The following is a 17213-nucleotide window of genomic DNA, read 5'->3' on the forward strand; positions in this document are numbered from 1 at the left end:
TGCATGCGCGCCTGTTGTTGTAGTCTGTATTCATTCGCCTTTTTGCCTAGTGTGAATTTTCCATCTTGTCAGTTTCAGTGCAACTATGACATAGCACGTGCTCCACGTGAGGTTATGTACCACACATAGAGGTGTAGCCAATAGGTCGCCAGTAATTCATCCCGAGCGATTCACCGAATTGGCTTGCTTCGGTTGTCGCCTATGAATTTGATATTCTCTCTGACTTCTGTACATGAGCCTCCATGCAACATTCGCCGACACTTTACGCAGTCGTGGTCGGTGCTTCATGTGCTCGCAGTGCGTGGACTGCGAGAATAAGAAACGACGTTAATTGATGCGTCATTACTCGCGCTCGGTTGCTGTGCATGTCAGCTCTGGGCGTTCATTATTGCATCGCAAACCCCCCCTGCCTTGTCTGCTCTGAAGAAGGGAAATTGAATGGAGCATTGTTGTGCGTACTATTTTTAGTTGAGTTATAAGGGAGTGTTAATGATGACAGTGGCCAGGTATTGTGTCATTCTGCGCTGGAGAAACTGACTGTCCCATTAACCCCGTGCACGCCTGTGTGCGCATGTGCGTATGGTTAACAGCTAACAGCACTTTCTCACAACAGTCTGTTAAGGCTATATGGGGGATGTTTGTATTTGGAGGATGGTGGCGCATGGTTAGTGCATTGTGCTACAAACCTGGCAACCTGACTTTGATTTCCGCTCATGAGCAACAACAGTGGTCTAGAGCCTCACCGAGATCGACTCAGCCTTCAATGAGCTTCAAGTGCGATGTAGCCGGCAGTGGTGTTAGCTCACAGCACTTGCTCCAACAGTCCGTTCAAAAGCCTATATACGGGGAATCTTTGTCTTTTTCTTTGTGTGTGCATACATGGGGCGTGCGTATGTGTTGCCACGTGTGGCTGTGCGCTCACGTGCGCCTGCGTGTGCCCGTCTGCGTGCGTGTGCAGTAACGAGCGCGAGGGGGTGCCCGCAGGGCTGCTGCAGCAGCTGGACGCGTGCGTCCAGATCCCTCAGCTCGGGGTCGTGCGCTCGCTCAACGTGCACGTCAGCGGAGCCCTGCTCGTGTGGGAGTACGCGCGCCAGCACCTGCTGTGCCCGCGCTGAGGCCCACACCGCCTCCTCCTCCCCCTCGTCAGCGGCCCTGACTCTCGATGAGCCAGGCATCCATGGGGTGGTTGGCTCTGCCGTTTCACATCCTCGTCGGGCATCGCTTCTCTGCCCTCTTGGTGCCACCAGGGGATCTGGACTCTTCGCCCTGTGTCTTCCCTGTCCTCTGTCCTACATTGAGAGACCATCCTTCACTTCATGTGCCTTGTGTGTGCCTGCGTGTCTTTGTGTGTGTTTGTGTCTGTGTATGTGGAACAATGGTGGTACCTGGGCTTGCGTACTGCATTACGAACCCAGCAACATGAGTTTGATTCCTGGCTATTGCTATCTGAACATATTCTCAGCCTAAAATGAGTATCTGGTGGAGTGTTTGAACATTAAGTTGACGAAAGCGGCCGGCCGGGCATGGTGGTGGCCACACCATTCTCCTCTTTCCCCTCAGTCTGTTGTGTGCACGTGTTTGTGGGTTACACATGTGCACCTATGCAAATACAAAGATCCCCCATATAGCCTTAATAGACTGTTAGGGCAAGGCCGGCACGGCACACGAGGGGGTGGGTGGCCAACACCACGCCCAGCCGCCTTTGTCTCCCTAGTGGCGATGTTTACCGCACACCGCACCAGGTACTCATTTGAAGCAGAGTCAACTTAGGGGAGGCCCAGGACCGGTGTTTTCCGTGAGCGGGAATTGAACCCGGGTCGCTAGGTTCGTAGCGCAGCGCGCTAACCGCTACACCACCGCACCAATGCACACCTTCACACAAATACACGGTACAAAGGACCTCAGGTGAGTACCTGGTGCCGTGTGTAAACACCACGTGCGCCGTGCTGGCTCGCTAACGGCACTCACCCCAGCATGTATGTCCATAAATGTGGGTACGGATCCTATTTTTAGCAACTGGTCTAATGTGTATCGTCGGTGTTGATGTTATTGCAGATGTGAATCGCGCGCGTTTCCACTCCCACGTCAGCAGCTGTTATTTATGAATTCCTGTAGTGCGCAAAGATTGTCTTAGTGGTTCATTTCAGCGGTGTACCGACTCCAGAATGTGCCAATAAGTGTAACGAATAAACAAGCACCATGATGTGTACAAACGCATTTCGACTGATGCTGCTGTGTGCGCCGCACTGCACTGTAGGTGGTGAGCGCTAACGAGGGAGCTGGGGGGGGTGTTGCTGCTGTTGTTGCTGCTAGTTATGTTGCTCTTGATCAGTGGTGGTGGTTGTGCTGTTGGTGGTGGTGGTGCTGCTGCTGCTGGTAGAGTTGATGGTACTAGCACCCTGCACTACGAACCCAGCGACACGAGGTCGATTCCCGCTCACAGCCACCAACGCCGGTGATGATTATCTGAACCGGTACTGGACCTCCTCTAATTCGACTCGGCCTCAAATGAGTACCTGATGCGATGTGTAAACATCGCCGCTAGGGAGACAAAGGCGGCCCGGCGTGGTGCTGGCCACCCACCACCTCGTGTGCCGTGCCAGCCTTCATAGGTCCTACTCGCTAACAGCACTGGCCCCAACAGCCTGTTAGGATTACAAGGGGGATCTTGTATTTGTTCCTAGTGCTGACACTGTTGCTGCTGGTGCCGCATGCCGAACAGGTCGGAGCACAGCAGAGTCGGGTGCTGGTCCTTCACGTGTGCTCAGGAGTTGGTAACGAGGCTCGAGAGTACGGGCAGCCTTCGGGCACGGCCCCGCGCACTTGAGCTACTCGGCTGCTCATGGGGCATGGTAACCTTGTTGAGGGAACTTTGTTGAGGTAACCTTGTTGAGGTAACCTTGCCGCACGCGCGCGATTGTACGGAGACCAAAAGACCGACATCCTCGCGCTGTTACAGGATTGCGGCCAGTGCTGTTGGCAAGCGATCATCTGGGTTGGGGCTGTGCTCCACCAGTGGAATGTATTCTTCAGTCACCTGTTCCCGATGCTGAATAATGAAGTCCATCGTTGCAAATGTTGTCCATGGTGCTGTCCATGGTCCTGAATTATTGGTACTGAAATGGTCCTGCTACCCCTGCTATGGAATGACGCTGTCTCTGGTACTGGATGATTACATTATTGTGGTGTTGAAACGATGATGGCAATGTGTCCCTGTACCAGCCTTGGTGCAAATCACCTCGAAGGCTCCCAATCTTGTCATACAGTAGTGTAAGCTAAGCGGAGTAGGGCCTGGTTATAACTTGGATGGGTGACCACGCAGGCTTGCCAGGTGTTGTAGGCTTGGGGCTGCGGGGTGGCTGGGAGATTGCAGTGCTCAGTATGGCATCCTCATTTCTTGCATGGGTTTTTTTTCTCAGGATGCTGATATTTCCTTCCACGTGCCAGCCGCTCTCGCGTGGCACTGCTTTAACTAAACTCCCCCGTTGCAGTGCCCTGGAAGTGGCTTGAGGCTCAGTGAGGCCTTCTTTGGTAAATAAATAATTGTTTCCATCGTATTAAATTCCATGCCCATATAGACGGAATACCACCCTAGTTACCAGCAGTCGTGTTCTATCAACTGCTGGATGAAGGCCACCCCCACGCTATCATCGACCCTCATGGCCCTACGATTCCACAATCCGTCTGACTCCTGTACATGATCTGATCTTACTGCTTCGTCTCCGCAGTATGTATGTTGAACATCTTTCGCACCGTACGTAGCCAAGTATGCTAAATTAGTTCGAAAGAAATTAGTTTTCAATATTGATTTAAACGTGGATAGCTCCAGTGGCTTCCTAATATCGGAAGGAAGAGCATTCCAGACGGCCGCAGAAGCGCATCTGAAAGCGCCGTGCGATGCAGTGACCACCGTTTTTGTCGGATGGCCAGCCAGAAGCCGCTGCTGCGAGGATGATCGGAGTTCGCGCGGTGATGGTTTATATGTGTTCATTCCCCAGGCGCATTCTCTTCTTGACTACTGCCACTCCATCACTCGTGCATCTGCCACAATTCCCTCTAGCAACGTGTCTTGCTTAAACCCACTTAATTAAAATGAGGCATGTGTTTGCTTTCTGATCCATCTGTTGTTCATCTTGCCGTGGCTCGGTGTGATTCCAGGGATGCATCTCGTCATACCTCTTTGTGCACGTTTTGACCGTTTTCTTTTGTGTCTCAGTGTCCATGTTTCTGAAACATCTTCTGGCGAAGTGCACAGGTTGAAAACTTTCAAGTTGAGATTTCCAAAAATGTCCCTTTCCATGTGAGAACAGAATCCAGTTCCAGTAGGAGGCTAAATCTCACTCGTCAGAATATGAATCCACACTGCTCATTATGAATCCCACTCGAGCCAGCATGGTTCCCACCTTCGTAAATATACATGATGTATAAATGGCTTGTGGGTAAGACAGGCAAGATGAGGTCCAAATTTTTCAAATACAGGCACATTGTCTCAATCGTTCAGCGGCCTCTTGAGTCAACAGTGTTCAGCTTTAGCAGACCCCTTGGGAGTCTCGTATAGAAAGACCAGCCATGCAACATGCATGCAGCATCACCGAGACCAATAGACTCGCACAGAGACCCATAGACTCGGGCCGAGGACCCATAGAAAACACACAGACCGACAAATATATCTGGCATGGAAATGGAAGCTTTTAATCACGTGTGCAAGCACCCTCCTTCACGCCACAGCAGCTGCAGTGGGCTATCGCGGATACCCCCGGGAATGGTCGGCTTTGTGACATAGAACCTCATCGCACGTTGTGAACCCTCTTGAGATGGTTCCAAAGGCGCCGCGCGAGCTCAAAGCCAGGTGGGCCGCGCTCATCCAGCCCGCGTGATTATGCGCGATTTGCTGATGGTGGCAGAGGCTCTTTCTCTCCCCATTCCATCCACCGCGGTGAGCTGGTGATGGTCCTCATCCTGCTGACAAGGGCGCAGCGTTGGCCAGATGGGGACCTCTGCTCCGAACTTCATTCCACGTGACCTTGAACAGTGGCAAATTTTGGCACAATTATCTCTGCAATTCAGTTCGTTGACGGCGTGCTGACGGCGGGTGTGTTTAGATGGAGGAGGAATGTTGGCAAGAGCTTGGAGCCAGACACGTTCTGTTGGTTTCAAGTGTGCCCGTGCAATCGCTTTGTCCCACCAGCCACAGCACGAATCCCGCTGTATGCAGCGCTCTCATTTCGCTGCCCATGTGGACGGGGAAACCGGGGCTGTCCCGTGCGTGCAGCTCTTTAATTGAGGGCGCCGTGACCCTGAATTGTAGCGAGTGAGGGGTGGGTGGCGTGAGAGATGTGGGTAGGGTGGGGGGGTGCTGTGGACCGGGGTCCCCAACTCCCATCACCGCATCCCCTTTTCCACAATTAGACTTCAAACAGCGGCACAAACCTCAAATTAGTCTCGCTGCCCGCTGTGCTAGCCGCGTCGGCGCATGCGGCGTGATATTTATGACGAGTCCTCGGTGTGTTTCGAGGTCAATCACGACGCGTGAGATGCGTGGGCTTCACGAGGAGTCGGCGGGGGTTGGATGGGGGTGGGGGGGGGTTCGCTTGTTTCATTTTGAAATGTGAAACACATTTGCTCACCCTTGTGTTATGTTGTTTTTTTATTATGTTCTCGCGTGTTTTATTTTTCCTTCCTCCCCTCCCATGCTACGTGAATGCTGCTGTTGGTCTCGTGTCCAGAAATGCGCCTTACCATTTGGAACTCTTGCAGCGAACGGTGTTATCACCCCCACGTCAGAAAGCGATCCTGTAAGGAGACAACATCGAACAGTGGCTCTTATTTTTCACCCCCTGGGGGCGCGAGATGCCCTTTCTGGGGGTGCGAGACGTGGCCAGATTTTTTGTTCGAAGGTAAATCATCGAAAACACAAATTAAGCACGGGCACGTGAGTTACAGCTGGCTTTGTTCGCTCAAACCCTCTGTGTATTGATGAACATGGTACATGTTTTGTCGATTGAGAACCAAAGCGGTACAAGGCTGCAGTAAAGGTTAAGAACCACTGACAGAACTACTGCTAACTTCCTTTCCAATGACCTCTTTCCCCACACCAGAGGCCGCTGCACTTCCCCACGCGCCCTGCTCGACGATCGAACGAGCCAGATGGACTGAATGGGGCCCCCTCTCGATGTTAATATTGCGTTCTTATTCGGCATGACCTCGTGCTTTACACAACGATGTCACCGATCACCTTTCGCCTGCCGCTGTGCACACGGAACCGATTGCCTGCGTGCGCTGTGTCGGGTGTGGGTGCTGTAATGGCTCGCAAAGCGGACTTGCAATCTCGGGGTCGCCGGTCCGTTTCGATCTCCTATTTCCAGGACCACCCATAAATAGAAATGCGTCACACCTCAGTCGATCGGGCGGGTCGCGTGCGGTGGGGTAAAGCGTGGGTGCTCCCGCCTCTTCCAGGATGTCCGGCCAGCGTGGGAGAGCAGGCGAGATGCCCGATCGAGTGGCTCTCTCGCGCTACCTCGGGCGGAGGTCTTTCCGACAGCGGTGGCGTGAGCCGGAAGTTAAAAGCTTTGTACTCTATGGGGTATGGTCAGACAGACACGCACAGCTTATGCATTGGTCCATAAGATCTCCCACAGATATTTATTATTTAATTCCTGCTTATAAACTACATGGCTGAATTGGATTCGTAAATAGCGTGCTTTTAAAACCTACCAGGTTGAATTAGAAATCTGTTTGATCCAAATGCCCTTTGTACCAAACATGTCAACCATTACTCGTCGATAACGCTTCGAGTCCATGGGCCAAAACAAATTCCTTAAGACATCGGGACAACCTAACGTCTCAAGAGTTAGGGTTTAAAAATAGTAATTAGAATAACTGTGGCCATGGGTGACATTTTATAACCGCTAACAGGACTGAAAGTGTTAGTATATATTGATTAACTTTAATCGGCCATATAACGACATTGGAACTCGGGTTCATTGTTGCACGAGTTTTTACCGAGTGGCTGTGGGCTATACTCCACCAGCGGAATGTATTCTTCTGTTACCTGTTCCCGATGCTGAATAATGTAGTCCATCGTTGCGAATTATGTCCATGGTGCTGTCCATGGTTCTGAATTCTGTTGTTGTCCTTGGTCCTGAAATGGTCCTGCTGCCCCTGCTATGGAATGACGCTGTCCCTGGTACTGGATGATCACATTAGTGTAGTGTTGAAACGATGGTGTCCCTAATACTGATTTGATACCTTTTATAGTGAATCATGGTTTCTGTCCGTGGTCCTGAAACAGTCCTGATCTTGGTCCTGAAACGGTGCTGTCGACGGTGCTGTGAAATGTTCTGCCCCTGGCGCCTAATGGTGCTATTTATGGGCCTCTCCTCGGTCGATTCAACCTAAAATTATTACCTAATGCGATGTTTCTGCATCAGCATTGGAGCACATAACGTGGCCATACGTGGTGTTGCTTTTGCCGAAATGTAAACAAGACCCCGCGACCGCGCTTCTGTTTAGGGGTTAATCACGGACACGACGCGATGCCCGCAGTGTTTACTTATTAAACAATTAATCAAGGTGCTGTGAGTTAATGGGCAATGCAGTTTGAAAAAAAAACAGTCCTCAAACCGACTGCCTTTTGTACACAGTGCGTTTATTATAATGATTCACTATGCAAATAAACGATTCGTCAATTAACTAAATGGTTGGGAAATCGTTTTGCTCGTAAATCAATTGATGCCTCGACAAAGTAGTCCTTTGTTGATTAACGGAAGAGGGCACTGATGGATCGATTATTATCGGCGCTCACAGCGATGACATTTGGAGCAATGTAGACATGCGCGCGCATGTATGGAGGAACGCCGCTCCCAACCACCGGGTCTATTAATAACGACGACGAGTCTATGGCGCTGCACGTGCGCCTGTGACATCCTATCGCGATCAGGCGGGGAGGATGGAGGACGTCGGGGTGTGTGTGCGGGGGAGCAGCGACGGGAGAGAGGCAGGGGATGGGGAGAGTGGCCAGTGTTGAGGGAGGGAGAAGGGGAAGGTTAGGGGCGGGGGGGGCACAAAACCCACAGGCAAACCCGCTTCGCGCTCACTTGCTGTCGAGGGCTGGCTCGTGTGCGCTGCGGTGTCGCGGGTAAACGGGGTTGGGTGCCGCAACCTCATCCTTCTTGTCCTCATCTTCCTCGTCGGTCCACCGCCCGTTCCCCCAAGGTAGTCCCGCGCTCCTCTGCTCCGCTCTGCGAGGAGTGTTGCGAACCCTCGCCAGGAAGAAACTACGACGGCGGCGCAAATCGCTGATCTTTTTTTTTTATTACCCAGAACATCAGCAGCACTGGGCGCGCTGCAAGCGTCTCCGACCCAGGAGGTTTACCTTCCTCTCATCTCGCTCACTCCGCGGAGAGCCGAGCCTCTTATCTGGGTTCTAGGGTGCGGAGCGGCAGCGCGAGAGATTGAAGGAGACGGCTCGCGGAGGTCTCCCTGTGCACACCCGCGGCCCGTTGTCACCCCGTCGACTTGAGAACTCGTTGAGACGACAATAACCAGCGCTGCTCCGACTCCAGCGAGCAGGGCTCGACAGGAAGGGACCGCAAGGAGGACTCGCGGGCGGGGGTTGGCGAGGGGGAGGGTGGGCTCCGTTAATGCATCAGAGTCTCCGCGTTCACAGAGCGCCAGAGCACGGGGGTAGAGATAAGACTGCCCGTCGTCGTCATCACCATCAGCACCCAGTCTCGGGCCTCGCGTCGTTCTTCGTGTTGCGCGTTTGGGAAGTTGGCGTCTTGGGCGATTTCACCCGAGACGACGGTGAGATGGGATAAGCTCTCCCGAGACCTCTCCGCGTGGGGACTGTGACTCTCACCATGGGACGCGAGCCACCTCCCGTGCCGGGGCTGAGGACTTCGTACCCGTGGCGGAGGGTGCACGGCTGAACACGGCCCTTTTCCCATCGCTCATATTGATCACCACCACTACCATCGCGAACACCATCACCACCACCATCAACCAACAACAGCAACACAACCTGCGCCATCAGCAGCACCCGTACCACAGCCGTCAGGACCAGCAGCGGCACCAGAATTGTCGGCACAACGAGCACCGACAACTCGAACAGCAGTAGCAGCATCAGCAGCTTCGCAAGCAAACCGGCACATCAACCATCATCAAGCCACCACCAGCAGCAGTAGCACTCGCAACAGTAGCAACAGCAACATCAGTATCAACATCACCATCAACAGCAGTATCAACAGCAGCAGCAGCGGCGGCGGCGCGCAGGGAGGTGCCGAGCCATGCTGTACTCCACCATGCTGTACTCCACCATGCTGTACTCCAGCATGCTGTACTCCATCGTGCTGTACTCCACCATGCTCTACTCCACCACCGCGCAATGCGTCAACTGCACCCCGGGAGCGGCGTCCACGGAGGCCGCCGCGAGCACGCCGGGGCACCCGGGCACGGGGGGCGCGCCGCTCACGGGCGACGCGCAGGGCTCCCTGGGCCTGCAGCCCCCGCTGCGCGTCCGCACCGATCTCTGGAGGGTGGCGCTGCAGCTGCTCATGGTTGTCATGTGTCTGGCGGCTGTCGCAGGTTGGTGTCAGACCAGCACCACCTCCACCACCTCCTCCTCCTGCCACCACCTGAATCATCATCGCCATCACCAGCATCATCACCATCGGCGTCATCTGCCTCTTGAGTGTACAAATACGTGGCTTGTCGGGCACTTAGGAAAAGAGCCTCGTTCAAGGGAAATGTTTTCAATGAACCATCTGACCGATGATTTGGGTGCACTTTGTAAGAGAACCACCGTCCCGACCCTTTGGCTGGACTGGTAAAAATGCTACCAGCCTGACCCTTTAGGTACACTTTGTAAAAGAGCACCTTTGAAAGCGCTTTTTGAAAGAGACATCTGTCCAGCTAGTTGAGAGCACTTTGTGTATTTGACCCTCCTGACCTATCGTTTGGGTGCACTTTGTAAAATAGATATCTGCTAGACCTTTTGGGCAGCACCATGAAATTGAGCCGCCTACCGTGCCAACTGGGTACACTTGGGAAATGAACACCAGTCCAATCCTTTTGAGTCTCATTTATAAAGGTGCCACCCTCTCTCTGAGACTCGCAGTACACTTGGTGCATGATTCAGCATGTTCTCCTTTTGGGTGCACCTTGAAAAAGGGTCTAACGGGCCATATCACGTGGAGTGCACTTTGTGAATTCTCCGCCTGCTCGCTCGCCCCTCTACAGGCAACCTGCTCGTCGTGGTGATCATCGCCGTCACCAAGCAGTTCCACTCGGTCACCTCGGTCTTCCTCGTCAACCTGGCCGTGAGCGACTTCTTGGTGGGCGTGGGGGTGATGCCGTTCGTGGCTATGTCCGTCATCTACGACGGCTGGGTTCTACAGCAGGTGCGCGGGTCTCCCGCGTCCCATACAATTCACTCGCACCCACCGCACAGTCTCAACACGTGGTCGCCGTCGTCTTCAGCAGCAGCATCCATCGGATGATCTATTCAGAGATGCGCGTCCTTCATTCTGATTTTAACTCCAGAAGTCACCGAGCGAGATGTTTGAATCTCCTTCTTCCGCGCAAGGACAGCTGCCCCAATGGGGGAGGAAGGGGTGAGGTGGTGTCTGCGTTTGGTGACGTTTCGTTATCCGACGGCGCAATAATATGGACGCACGTTCGTGCACAACCAACTTGGTCACACATTTGGGATTCCATTCATTCGCTCCTTCATTCTTGAAACACTCGGCAATTCATCATCTTGGGAAGATGATTCCAGGAAAATGATTCGTATTGGGAAGATGATTCGTGCACGTTTCATCAGTGCCTCGTAATTAGTTGCCCACGTGGTGTCAGCAGATACTCTAGAGCAGTGGTTCTTAACCTTGACTGCAGCCTGCAACCCTTTTGGTTCTCAGAATGGGCATCTCGCACCCCCTGGGGGTGCGTGCACCCCAGGTTAAGAAGAAGAACCACTGGTCCAGAGAGCGCCTTCAGCCAGGAGGCCGACTATCGCCACGGATGGAGTAGTGACGCTGCGATTAGCGCACTGCGCTATGAACCCGGTGCTGCCAGCAACGGCCAGCAACAGTGGCGAGTGAAATCTAAACCGATGTTGCTCCACCCCCAACCCCTTTCCCCACCCTTCACAAACCCTGACTGACCAGCGTGGCGAAGTATGGTCAAACAACACCCGGGACCGCCACGGCTTAGGATGGGGCGCATTCGAGTCGTCGATTGAACGGAGAGAGGAGGGCTGCAGCGTAGTCGCGTTACATTGACTGGCAGACGCCGTCACCAACGTAGTCGCGTTACATTGACTGGCAGACGCCGTCACCAACGTAGTCGCGTTACATTGACTGGCAGACGTCATCGCCAACGACGAGCGGGAGTCGGCGGTACGATCGAAGCCAACGCAGTCAAGGAGGGTACAAACAAAACGCACGTTTAATACTCGAGGTGAATAATCGCGGTGAATGGTAGCGCCTCAAGTGGCAGCGGGGATCGCAGTGACTCTAATGCACACAAGGGTGCGAATATAAAACAATACACTAGGTTCTTGCACAAGCGATGCGCGATGCATTGTGAGTTTATCACTTGATATTCATCGATTAATCGATGCACGTCTTAAGTTAAAGCCCTGGAGCCCCCAAAGTGAACTCAATGGAACCCCACCCCCGCACCCCCCTTTTAACCTTCACGTTAACCCTCCACCCCCACGTTAACCCTCCACCCCCACGTTAACCCTCCACCCCCACGTTAACCCTCCACCCCACATTAACCCTCCACCCCCACGTTAACCCTCCACCTCCACGTTAACCCTCCACCTCCACGTTAACCCTCCACCCCCACGTTAACCCTCCACCCCCACGTTAACCCTCCACCCCACATTAACCCTCCACCCCCACGTTAACCCTCCACCTCCACGTTAACCCTCCACCTCCACGTTAACCCTCCACCCCAAGTTAACCCTCCACCCCCACGTTAACCCTCCACCCCACATTAACCCTCCACCCCCACGTTAACCCTCCACCCCCACGTTAACCCTCCACCCCCACGTTAACCCTCCACCCCCACGTTAACCCTCCACCCCAAGTTAACCCTCCACCCCCACGTTAACCCTCTACCCCCACGTTAACCCTCCACCCCAAGTTAACCCTCCACCCTCACGTTAACCCTCCACCCCACATTAACCCTCCACCCCCACGTTAACCCTCCACCCCACATTAACCCTCCACCCCCACGTTAACCCTCCACCCCACGTTAACCCTCCACCCCCACGTTAACCCTCCACCCCCACGTTAACCCTCCACCCCACGTTAACCCTCCACCCCCACGTTAACCCTCCACCCCCACGCCAACCCTCCACCCCCACGCCAACCCTCCACCCCCACGTTAACCCTCCACCCCCACGTTAACTCTCCACCCCCACGTTAACCCTCCACCCCCACGTTAACCCTCCACCCCCACGTTAACCCTCCACCCCCACGTTAACCCTCCACCCCCACGTTAACCCTCCACCCCCACGTTAACCCTCCACCCCCACGTTAACCCTCCACCCCACATTAACCCTCCACCCCCACGTTAACCCTCCAACCCAAGTTAACCCTCCACCCCACATTAACCCTCCACCCCACATTAACCCTCCACCCCCACGTTAACCCTCCACCCCAGGTTAACCCTCCACCCCACGTTAACCCTCCACCCACACGTTAACCCTCCACCCCCACGTTAACCCGGCACGCCGACGTTAACCCGGCACCCCCACCACAACATCTGCACCCACTCCCCTCCACGCGTCATACCCCCCTTCACCCCGCCACCCAAACCCCGCTCCACGTGTTCACAGCCCCTACCCCCTGCACTCTCCCGAAGCCACCTTGGCGCCTGACCCCCTTGCACCCCGCGTGCCTTGCGTCACAGGGGCTGTGCCTCTACGTGGGCTACACCTGCACCCTCTACTGCACCGCGTCGGTCCTCACGCTCGCAGCGATCGCCCTCGACCGCTACCGCGCGATCATCGACTGCTTCAACTACAGCTCGCAGGCCAACGTGCGGAGAACCGTGGGCACCGTGGGCTGGATCTGGGTGCAGGCCGCCTTGTCCAGTAGCCCGCCCGCCCTCGGCTGGGGCCGCTTCGCCTACAGCTCGTGGGCGTTCCGATGCGCCGTGGACAGCGCCAGCAGCCCCGGCTATACGGTGTTCGCGGCCGCCTGCTCCTTCGCCCTGCCCGCCTGCGTCATGATCTTCTGCTACGTGCGCATCGTGCAGGTGCGTTGGTGCACGGCGGGGGTGGTGGGGGGTGATGGAGGAGGAGAAGGGGGAGGGAGGAGGGGTGATGATGATGGATGAGGAGAGATTTAGCGGGACCCGGCGCATGCATGCGAGAGGCTACGAGTTTGGCACGCGGTGTCATGGTTTGGTCACGGAAATCGCGAATTTTAATGAAGTCTTACGATCAATCCTTGGCGGTATGGGTAAAGGGCTGTCACGTGGTTTACAGGTATGGTTTGTTTACATTTTCGACGTTTTTTTTTATTGAAAATGAATCTACAAATTGTTTTAGTGCGTGACACCGCTCGACCTTATTCAGCGACCTTTCTGTAAATTCTTGAGTTTTTTTCCCCCTCGCCTCGGCCATGAATTTTACCAAACAGCCAAACTCCTCGCCTTGTGCACCTGTGCCAGACTCCTCGCCTTGTGCACCTGTGCCAAGGTGCAGAGCCGCAGCGGCGGGAAGGACAGCCGGGGGGGGCGGGGGGGCGCTGCTCATGGCAGCAGTGTGGATCTAACCGAGCCGGCACGGGTCCCAGTGGTCGTGGAAATGTAGCAACCGTGCTGCCCCATTGTTATACCTCCCGATTAGAACGGGATCGATTCTCTCTCGGGTCATCAAGCGCATCCCAGTGCCGTAGCTATCGAGTGTGCAGGCGGTGCAACTGCATCGGGTAGGGGGGACCCAGGCGTCGGGCACAGTTTAGTCACCGGCATCATCATTAGAGTCATCACCACCATTGTGATTACCAATCCATGTCGCTATCACTATCAGAGCCATCGTGTTACAATCACCGTTAACCCCTGTGCTCCCTACGTCCAGTGGAACACACTAAGACAAACATCGCCCGTATAGGCTTGATCAGACGGTTGGGGCAAGTGCTGTTAACTAGGGGGTGGGTGGCAAGCACCACGCCCGGTGACCTGTATATCCCCAACGCTGATGTTGACACACAGCACCAGGTACTCGTTTTAAAGCTGAGTCAACCTAGGAGAGGCCCAGGATCGGTTCAGATTTGATATTTGGCTGTGAACAAGAGTCAATCTCAGTTCGCTGGGTTCATAGCGCAGTGCGCTAACCACTGCACCACCGCTCCCCGCAAGTGGGGAATGGGCGCGCACAACACACACGAGACCTCTACCGCGCTCTGTACGCCACGTGTTTAACTATCATCATGCGCAGGGGGAGCATTTAATTCTTACATCTGCGGTGTCCAGGGTGGGGGGGGGGTGGCTCGGTGCGGGGGGTCAAGAGATTCCCCGCCCAAAAAATGCGGACCGCGCGACTCACTTTTAGATGTTGGGTGGCTTAACACTTTTCGAAAATATCAGACGTGATTTTTTTGCCAATTTCACTGTTTACCCAGCATTCACAGCTCAAATTACAGGCGCTGCACGCACCTGATGATTGTTAAACACGTACCACGTGGCGCGCGTGGGATGGAGGTATTGCGTGCGGGTGTGTCCCACGTGACGTAGGCTGGCATTACTGATGACGACGATGGCGAGACGACTATAACGATAATCGCAATGATGATGACCCATGAAGGCGTTGGTGATTATATCAATAATAACAATTAGAAAAAAGACGATGATGATGATGATTGTGCTGTTGACCATGACGATGGCTATAATGCTGCTACTGCTGCTGATAATGACGACGATGATGATTATGACGACGATGATGATGATGACGATGATGATGACGACGATGATTCGCATCATTGCAGGTGGCTCGTGACCACGCGCGCAGGATCCACGACATTGAGACGCAGCTGCAGCGCAACGGCAAGAAGAAGAGCGACGAGTGCGAGAAGGAAGAGCAGACTCGCAGGAAGAGGAGGACCAAGAAGACCAAGCACAAGAAGAAGAAGGTGGTGGTGGTGCAGCAGGAGGAGGTGCAGGAGGAGGCTTTGCGCAGATCGGCGCAGCCCATCGCCGGCATCCCCACCACCAACTCCCTCCCCGGAGAACATTTATCTGGCACGGCCGCGAACCTCAGCGTGCCCTCCTTCTCCTCGACCGGCTACAACTCCTCCTCCACCACCTCCTCCTCCTCGTCGTCATCCGCCTCGTCCTCGTTCGAGCACCCGGCGGCTCGCGTGTTCGCGGAGCCGCACTCGGAGGAGACCCCCAGCGGCGGCGGCTCGGAGCCGGCGACTCGCGCGCGGAGCCGTCGCCACGACCTCTTCGCGCGCTACAACTCGCCGGGCCGCGAGCACCACGGCGCCTTCCGACTCTTCCTCGTCATCTTCGCCTTCTTCTGCTGCTGGTTGCCCTACGAGGTGGTGAGCCTGGCGCTGGCAGTGCGGCCCGCGGCGGGCGTCCCCTACACGGTGCTGACCCTCGCCTCGTGGCTCGCGCTGCTCAACTCTGCCGTGAACCCGCTGCTATACGCGCTGCTCAGCAAGAGGTTCCGCAAGGCGCTGGGCAGCCTGCGGCAGCGCCTGGCGGCCAGGCTGAGCCTCGTGGTGGGCGGAGACCGCGTCCACTCGTCGCCGTTTGCGGTGAGCAACGCGACAAACAACCATAATCATCAGCAGCAGCAGCGTGAACTTTCACAGCAGCAGCATCACGTGCACCATCAACAGACTTTTCAGCAGCTGAGCTTACAGCATCATCATCATCATCATCATAACAACAATCATCAGCTTCAACAGGATGAGCATCATGCTTTTCATCTGCGCGATCATCATCTCAATAATCATCATAATCACGATCATCTTCAGCAGTTGCAGCACCACCAGCAGCAGCAGCAGGTGAACAAAGGCTGCTGCAGGAGACAGAGCGGGAACGGCAACGGAGCCGGTGCCGTCCCAATGTCCGTGCTCTCGGAGGCCGCGGGGGAGCTGAGGTGCGGCCCTCACGGCCGCACCTACTCCCTCTTCTCCATTGCGTCTCTCGCCAACACGGGCCCCGCCACGCCGGGCATCTCTCCCATCTTCCACCAACTCGACCCCCCAGCGCACCCGCTGCACTTCTCTGGGCTGCAGGAAGAGGCGCAGCTCCTGCAGCTTCGTGGCTCCGCCGTGGGGCCACGCGGGCGCGAGCACTCGGACGAAGTGTTACTCAATCCTCTGGAGCTCGAGACATGCCTGGAGGAGGAGCAGCAGCAGCAGCAGCACATGACGCTGGAGGTACCAGTGCTGCCTTTTCAGCCTCTGACTAATGGACAGCAGCAGCTAGAGCACAGGACGGCGGATGATGAAGCCACCATCGCCACAACTCCCTCCTCAACCTCTTCCTCGCCTTGCCCAGGCTCCACCTTTACGTTTGGGAAGATCACGGTGGAGGTCGATGACTGTGAAACAAGACATTAGCGGATTCTTCATATCGCACTGTATCAGATTTGTTTTGTTTATGAACGGGCAATTGACCGTGAGTAACGTGAGCGTAAGTGTCTCCCTGTTCAAAGTGAGCACTGGGCAGTTGCTCAAGCTGCCTTACGGACCCAAGGCCGGTGGCGGAGATGTCCACGTTCCTACGGCGAATAAACCGGACGGTCATGAATACAATCGCCGTTGTTGGCTTCCAATACAGTTGTATTTATTTTAGCGACCGCGGAGGCTTGGAAGGATTGATTGGACCACCTCGACCGGAATGCGAACTGGGTACCGTTGAAAGTCGCGGCCCCTCTGTAGCCTCTGCCAGCCAGTGACGTGCGCGCTGCTTGCGGCGGGCTCGCAAGCCGCACGCGCGATGCGCATCGATAGGCGTTGAGCGCTTACATCGATTAAAATAAGACGCGCATTCTCACGACACATGCGTGGAATAATGCGCGTAAGAATCGAATGTCGAACGATTGATTCAAACCGATGTGGTTTTTTTTTGTTACGTTCGTGATACCACCAGCGTACATCGAGGGGTTCGAGTTTTACGGATCGATCATTTACAATTCACGTGACAAGAAAAAACGTTTCGGCCACAACGATGGTGCTGAC

The 17213-nt window shown here is 54.9% G+C and overlaps 2 protein-coding genes and 1 long non-coding RNA gene across 3 annotated transcripts in view; 2 read left to right on the forward strand and 1 right to left on the reverse strand.

Annotated features, from left to right (window-relative positions):
* The window catches only part of TARBP1 (tRNA guanosine 2 -O-methyltransferase TARBP1), a 72547-nt gene extending 68431 nt beyond the window's left edge, over positions 1–4116 (forward strand). The window contains exon 32 of the mRNA XM_076063214.1: positions 959–4116. Coding sequence (XP_075919329.1) covers positions 959–1115 — 157 coding nt within the window. The 3' untranslated portion in view covers positions 1116–4116. The remainder of the gene's footprint in view (positions 1–958) is intronic.
* Positions 4117–4669: 553 nt separating this feature from the next.
* Positions 4670–8201, reverse strand: LOC116939681 (uncharacterized). The gene is made up of 3 exons (XR_004402447.2): positions 8097–8201; positions 5740–5793; positions 4670–5023 (listed from the first exon to the last, which is right to left on the reverse strand). It is a non-coding gene; the product is annotated as an uncharacterized LOC116939681 (long non-coding RNA).
* A 363-nt stretch (positions 8202–8564) lies between these two features.
* Positions 8565–16787, forward strand: LOC116939680 (uncharacterized). The gene is made up of 4 exons (XM_032948401.2): positions 8565–9585; positions 10240–10400; positions 12922–13269; positions 15003–16787. The coding sequence occupies exons 1-4, from the start codon at positions 9288–9290 to the stop codon at positions 16590–16592; spliced, it is 2397 nt and encodes a 798-aa protein (XP_032804292.1). The 5' UTR covers positions 8565–9287; the 3' UTR covers positions 16593–16787.
* The last annotated feature ends 426 nt before the right edge of the window (positions 16788–17213 follow it).

Source organism: Petromyzon marinus, chromosome 6, assembly GCF_048934315.1.
Source record: "Petromyzon marinus isolate PM22_M1 ecotype Great Lakes invasive population chromosome 6, UKy_Petmar_22M1.pri1.0, whole genome shotgun sequence".
NCBI lineage: Eukaryota > Metazoa > Chordata > Hyperoartia > Petromyzontiformes > Petromyzontidae > Petromyzon > Petromyzon marinus.

Excerpts from the sequence above, each read along its gene's own strand:
- LOC116939680 (XM_032948401.2), top strand. The coding sequence starts at position 9,288 with ATGCTGTACTCCACCATGCTGTACTCCACCATGCTGTACTCCAGCATG. Across the intron at positions 10,401-12,921 it reads ACGGCTGGGTTCTACAGCAG|GGGCTGTGCCTCTACGTGGG; the intron begins GTGCGCGGGTCT and ends CTTGCGTCACAG. Across the intron at positions 13,270-15,002 it reads GCTACGTGCGCATCGTGCAG|GTGGCTCGTGACCACGCGCG; the intron begins GTGCGTTGGTGC and ends GCATCATTGCAG.